Source organism: Heterocephalus glaber, unplaced genomic scaffold (assembly GCF_053883595.1).
Source record: "Heterocephalus glaber isolate CG9 unplaced genomic scaffold, H.glaber_assembly_v1.0 deba00001687, whole genome shotgun sequence".
Taxonomy (NCBI): domain Eukaryota; kingdom Metazoa; phylum Chordata; class Mammalia; order Rodentia; family Bathyergidae; genus Heterocephalus; species Heterocephalus glaber.
Window position 1 is genome coordinate 10,281,501 of NW_028258412.1, and position 6,000 is coordinate 10,287,500.

At 47.1% G+C, this 6,000-nt stretch overlaps 1 protein-coding gene across 4 annotated transcripts in view; it reads right to left on the bottom strand.

The window, feature by feature from the left end:
• The window catches only part of Smarcb1 (SWI/SNF related BAF chromatin remodeling complex subunit B1), a 34,147-nt gene that overhangs the window by 20,781 nt on the left and 7,366 nt on the right, over window positions 1–6,000 (bottom strand). For all 4 annotated transcript variants that reach the window (XM_004843580.4, XM_004843579.4, XM_087198128.1 and 1 more), the window contains exons 4-5: window positions 3,114–3,251; window positions 497–624 (exon numbers count right to left, since the gene is read on the bottom strand). In XM_004843580.4, coding sequence (XP_004843637.1) covers window positions 497–624; window positions 3,114–3,251 — 266 coding nt within the window. The remainder of the gene's footprint in view (window positions 1–496; window positions 625–3,113; window positions 3,252–6,000) is intronic.

Genomic DNA, 6,000 nt, shown 5'->3' on the forward strand with positions numbered 1-6,000 from the left:
GGTGCTTGGCTCATGGGGGTGGAGTCCCCATAAAGGTATGAATCCATTTTTCACGTGAGTTCTCCTTCCCTCATATGAAACTGGGTCTAGTTTAGTTACTGCGAGAGCAAGCTCTTATAAAGCACCTTCACTCCTTGTTTTGTCCCTTTCAAATCCACCTACTTGCACTTCCATGAGTTGAAGCAACAACACTAGGTGCTCACTAGAAACTGACCAGATGTGGTCACTGATCATGGACATTCCAGCCTCCGAACAATGAGCCAAAATGAACTGTTTTTCTTTATAAATTACCCAGTCTCAGATATTCTGTTAGAACAGAAAATGGAACAAGACACTTGCTCAGCCCACAAGAAAGAGGGAACAACAGCAGAACCATGACAAACCTAGAGTCTATACTTTAACAACCATGCCACTATACTCTGAATGTCACATCCAGATCTGTCCAACAGACAGCTAACAGGAAAAGAGACACAGCTGAGACTGATCATCCACATACCATTCATGTTCCAGGTAAAGGCATCCCGCAGCTTCTGCCCATCGATCTCCATGTCCAGCCGGATGGGCACTAGCACCTCAGGCTGAGATGCATTCTCATGAATCACAGCTGGGTCATGGTCATCAAAGCTGAAAGTTAAATAGCAACAATAGTCAGCCAGGACACCATGGCTCCCTCTGGCTGGGGCCCAAGGATATGAGTTTTCAGCTTCCTTCTGCACCTCAGGTCACTGCAAACGTGGCTGGAGAGGAAAGGTCACTTCTTACAGGCACTTATCACCTACTACTGAAGCCACGCAGATGAGATCAGGAGAGGTCGCAAAGCCACAGTCTTACTGGGGTGGTAGGGGCTATAAATGACAAGCATCAGCCCATAGGTAACAAAAGTTATAACAGAGCAGAACTGTATGTTTCATGGACACACAGGGAAGGGTCAGAACTGCTGACCTATGCAGTGGAACAAGACCTAGGCATACTTCAATGGGAGATTAAAGGACAAAGTGGGCAGGAAACTGTGGGAAAGAAGGATATTTATAGAAGAGGAATAGTCAAGCAAAGGCCAAGAGGCAGGAGAACGGAGGAACTGCTGAGGGAGCAGCCAAAGACTGCCAAAGGTAGAGAGATCATACAGGGGTGAGGTCCCGAGACTCTGCAAAGCCAGGAGGTGCTGAAGTGCCGACAGTTCTCCATCTCTGGCCCCTGCCCACAGGAACCCTCAAGATTCTGAGCAAGGAAGTACTGTATTTTGGGAAGGCAAAGAGGGCAGAGATGGAGCAGTCAGGTCGGTGAGAGGGTGCAGATAAAACCTAAGGCATCTGTGAAACAGAAAAGATGGAAAGCAAGGAAAACACTTGGAATGACAGACATGAGTGCTTTGGGAAGTGGCAAGAATGCTAGAGGTAGAAGTGGCTATTTAAAAGGAGGAAATGACATCTAAACTGAGATGGGAGGGTGGCAGGAGGAAAGGAAGAAAAGTAAGGAGGAAGAAAAAAGGAACAAAGGAAGGAGGGATGAGGGAAGGAGAGAGGGGCAGAGGGAGGATGGGGTGAGCCCTGTAGAAGGTGGGCGTGAGCTCCAACAGAGTGAAGTGTGGGGCAGAACTCTGGATGACCTGACAGAAGTGAGGTGAGGCCAATTTTTCGAGCAGAGCACAGTAGTTGCAGCAGTACCACGCAAGGCAGTCCAAGAGAACCCAGCCTCTGTTCCAAATATGACTAGAGTCTGGAGGATTCTTCAAGGAGTTACCCGATCTGCCTGGGCAAAGAGGCCCATGCTAGCTGCAGAGCTGAGAAGGCAGCAAGGAGGTGAGCTGGGTGCAACCACTCAGCAAGACCCAACAGGTAGCTGGCCAAGGGTGGCCCGATTCCAGGAACCTGGAGGGTTGAGCAAGTAGGAATCTGCTGAGACTGGACTCGTGGCATAAGAAAAAGGAAGGAGATAAGAAAGAGTTCCAAGCTCTTGGCCTGAACAAGGGCAAGGACGGATGCCAACCTCGAGATGGAGAAGTCCGAAGGCAGTGTGTGGCTGAGGATGTAAGGCCAGCAGCTGTGGAAGTCTGGGCCTCAGATACAATGTGGGTATAGGAGCCTGAAAAATGTTTCCCCAAACACATCTATGTCCTAATCCCATAAACCTGTGACCATTACCTCATGTAGCCCAAAAAAGGAGACTATGCAGATGTGACTAAGAGAAGGCTCTTGAGAGACTGTCCAGCTGGGCTATATATTACACCACAGCGTCTTTTTTCTTTTTGGCAGTACTGGGGACAAAGCCAGGGCCTCGCGCATGCTAGGCAACTGTTCTACCACTGAGCTATATACCCAGACTTTTTTTATTTTTTAACTCTGAAAAAGAGTCTTGCTAAGCTGTCTAGGCTGGTCTTGAACTTGTGTTCCTCCTGCCTCAGCTTCCACAGTAGCTAAGTGAAAGGTATTTGCCATAGCACCTGACTCACAGTATCCTCCTAAGAGAGAAACAGAGAAAGATTTCATAAACAGAAAGGAAGAGGCCGTGGGACTATGGAGGCAGAGAGTAGAGTGATATGGTCACAAGCCAGGGAATATAACAGCCACCAGAGCTGGACGAGGCAAGGATCAGACTCGGTCCCTAAAGGAAACACAGCCCTGCCTATACCTTGATCTGGACCCAGTGAAACAGATTTCAGACTCCTGGCTTCCAGAACTGCAAAAGAATAAATCTGTGCTGCTTTAAGCCACCCACTTTGCAGTGGTTTGTCCCAGTAGACACAAGGACAGACACAATAAGAGTCCTATGGATGGCATGTGAAACCCCCAGATTGGCTATGACCAGCTGCTGAGAAACAGAGGGCAGAGAAAAGTCCAGGGACTGTGCTCCCAGCAGCCTGACTGAGGTACTGGCAAAGGGAGGGAAAAAAAGTGAGAGATCAAAGCAGGGAGAACCAGGGAGGCCAGGGAAAGCCAGTGACAACATCTTGGAAGTTGGGAGAAACAGTTTTTCAAGGAACGGGAAGCACTGGTGTAGTATTTAGGACAACCCTAGGTCACAGCAGATTTCTCTGGAAAGGAGACTAAAAATAAAAGTCACTGGAGAGTGGAAGTAGACTCCATGTGCAGGTCCAGTGTGGCAGTGTAACTCACCACAGAGGGAAGGTTCTCTTCTTGTCCCGGCCCATGCGGTTCCTATTGATGGTGGTGGAACATGGCACAGCATCCAGATGATGGGAGCTGTTGGGCAGGGTGGGGACCCACTGGCTGTTCCTCTTGGCCTTCTGTTCCCTGGGGAACATAAGAAAAAGGCCTGGTCAGATTAGGGGTCTAAGTCTGCCCAGCAGGCCCCTACTCGTGTTCAGTGGAAATTGTGCAGGGCTCCGGGCTCCTGACAAGGGTGTTTGTGCACCCCTGACTCTGTGGGGCTCTGCTCCCCAAGCTCTCACCGGCACCTAGAAGTATCTGGACAAGGAAAAGGGTACAAAAGGATGGTAGGCACTGCCCAGGGCACAAGTCAGTTACAAACCCCTGGCCATGGCATACTGCAGTATGTGCTAGGCATGGGCCCCATAAAGGAATGTTTCCGATTAGGCAAAGGGGCAAAAGAGGGAGGCTTCCCAGAAGGGTGAACACTGAAGAAGAACCTTAAATAGGGAGTCAGGGTTCACCGCATGTTTAAGACAGAGCACAGGAGCAGTGGGGGTGACAGTGCTAGAGGAGTTAGAGGCTGGAGATACAGAGGCCCAATAATAAGGTCTCACAGACTCTGTGAGAAATCGTCGGCTACTGTGGCTTTCTTCATGATAGCCTGCCCTGCTTTCTCCAGGTTGATCTTTTATCTCGCCTCTTCCTCTTTTACTTGGCCCAAGCTCACTCTGCAGAGCCAGTTTCTCTCTCACTCTTCACTTTTACTTTTTCAAATAAACTTTGCCCCTGATTAAAAGAAAAAAAGAGGCTATCTTTATTCAGCAAGTGGCTGGTAGTCTCCAAAAGGATAGAAGGGAGAAATGTGATCAGATTGTGATGGTGATGATGATGATGATGATGATGATGATGATGATGATGATGATGATTCTTATTATTTTGAGAGGTTCTTACTTCGCTGGCTAGGCTGGCCCTGAACTCCTGGATACAAGCAATCCTCCCACCTTACCCTCCTGTGCAACTAGGACCACTGGCAGATACCATCACACCTGGTAGACTGTGATTTGATTTTATTTATTATTTAAAAAAATTTTTTTTTAATTTTGTGAGACAGGGTCTCGCTATGTAGTTCAGCCTGGCCTTGAACTCACTCAGCCCAGGCTGGCCTCCAACTAATGGCCCTGACTCAGTCTCTCAAGTGCTGGGATTACAGGCATGCATGACCACACTTGGCCAGATTATGATTTTTTTTTTGGAGGGGGATGCAAATAAGTTTTAGAGATTGTAAACCAAAATGAGCATTTGTGACACACTTTTTGTCCCATGGGCATGAGATTTAGAGAAGATATTCTCAAATGACAAAAAAGACCAAAAACAAAATAAAAAAGTGAGAAGAGTGACCAATAATGAATATGATTTTTTAAAGCAGGTAACAGAAATATTAATTTTTTATAATTATATATCCTCTGCATTCTCCACATACCATAAAAATGATTTGGTTTAGCTTTCAAATATCATTTAAACATAAAACAAACATGACAGAGAGGGCAGATTGTGATTTTTAAATGCAACAGCTATACTAAGATGGACTAGGCAACGCTTCTGGTCTCTGACCTTCCAGAACAAGAGATGAGAGAAGAATTAGTAAATATCTTCTACACAGTGACCCCCAGAGTAATTTAAATAACTTACATCCCATGAAGGACTCACTCTTTTGTCTGAATTCCAGGTTGCTTTTACTACTGGGGGATTCCCAGAACTACCTTACACTGAGGCTCCAGTTCTGGGTTAGGCAGATGACAGGACTTAGGTTCCCACAGTGCTATGCATGTTTGTCTTCCCTAGTGGAACCATAAGCAACATTCACCTTTATAGTCCCACCACCTGTACACACAGTTCCTGCAATTACTGCCCACCACATTTCACAGCAAGTGATAAGTTGCTGGACAACACCCTCCAAGGAGGAACCTGGGGGAAGCAGGATGCAGGCCTTTCTTCTTTCCACAAGTGGGAGAAAGCCCTTGGCTCTTTAACTCTTTTCTTCAAAAGCTAGAGCCACTTATATTTCCAACACCGAGGTCCAAGACCAACCCTTGAGTGTAGATGGGGCCAGGGCGGGATCTACAGTACCCAAGTTGCCAAGGACTACAGCAAATCTCCTATATTGCAGGTCTTGCTCTGATCTTATCATCAGCCTTAGAGACCTAGAACAATTGGGAAAAGTGGAATTAATATGCCCAGGGCCTAAGAGCTGGGAAGCAAGTCCAGGGTCCCCATCTCAGCCTATCTTGGCAAGTGGTTTACACAGAGTGCAAAATTTTAAGTAGCAAATTCCTAAGTCCTACCTACCCAGATCAAGTGATTTCCCATCACTGGAAGAGGGCCTGGGATTACAGATTCTTTGTAACTTCCATGGACAAGTCCAGTGAAGCTGGGATGGATATCCTCCTATAGCTTGCACTGAGCTTCCACCCCTCATCCTTCAAAAATCCTGCCCAATTTTGGTAGCAATCTCTCTCATTTCTAGGCCCAGGCTGCTCTAGCAGCCTCTCATCTTGTAGCCATTTCAAGTAAAGAATCCAAATTATGTTACAGATAACAGGCACAGCAAACATAACATACTCACACAACATGAGAAACAGAATAACATACGCAGAAAATGAGAATCTAAGTCATGAAATCCAACCTGGGTCTCACTATAAGATCTCCCAAGGGCCCAAGAAGGGGCATCCAGCCTCTGCCTGAACTGTGATAGGGTAGGGAGGCTGACAGGCCCCTTGCCAGGCTGACTGGGCAGCAAGGAGCCAGCACAAGCCACTTTGGTCAAAACTGCTACTGCCTACAATTGACGTCCTGCCTCCAGGATGACAGACTTCTTCTATTCCTTCAGCTG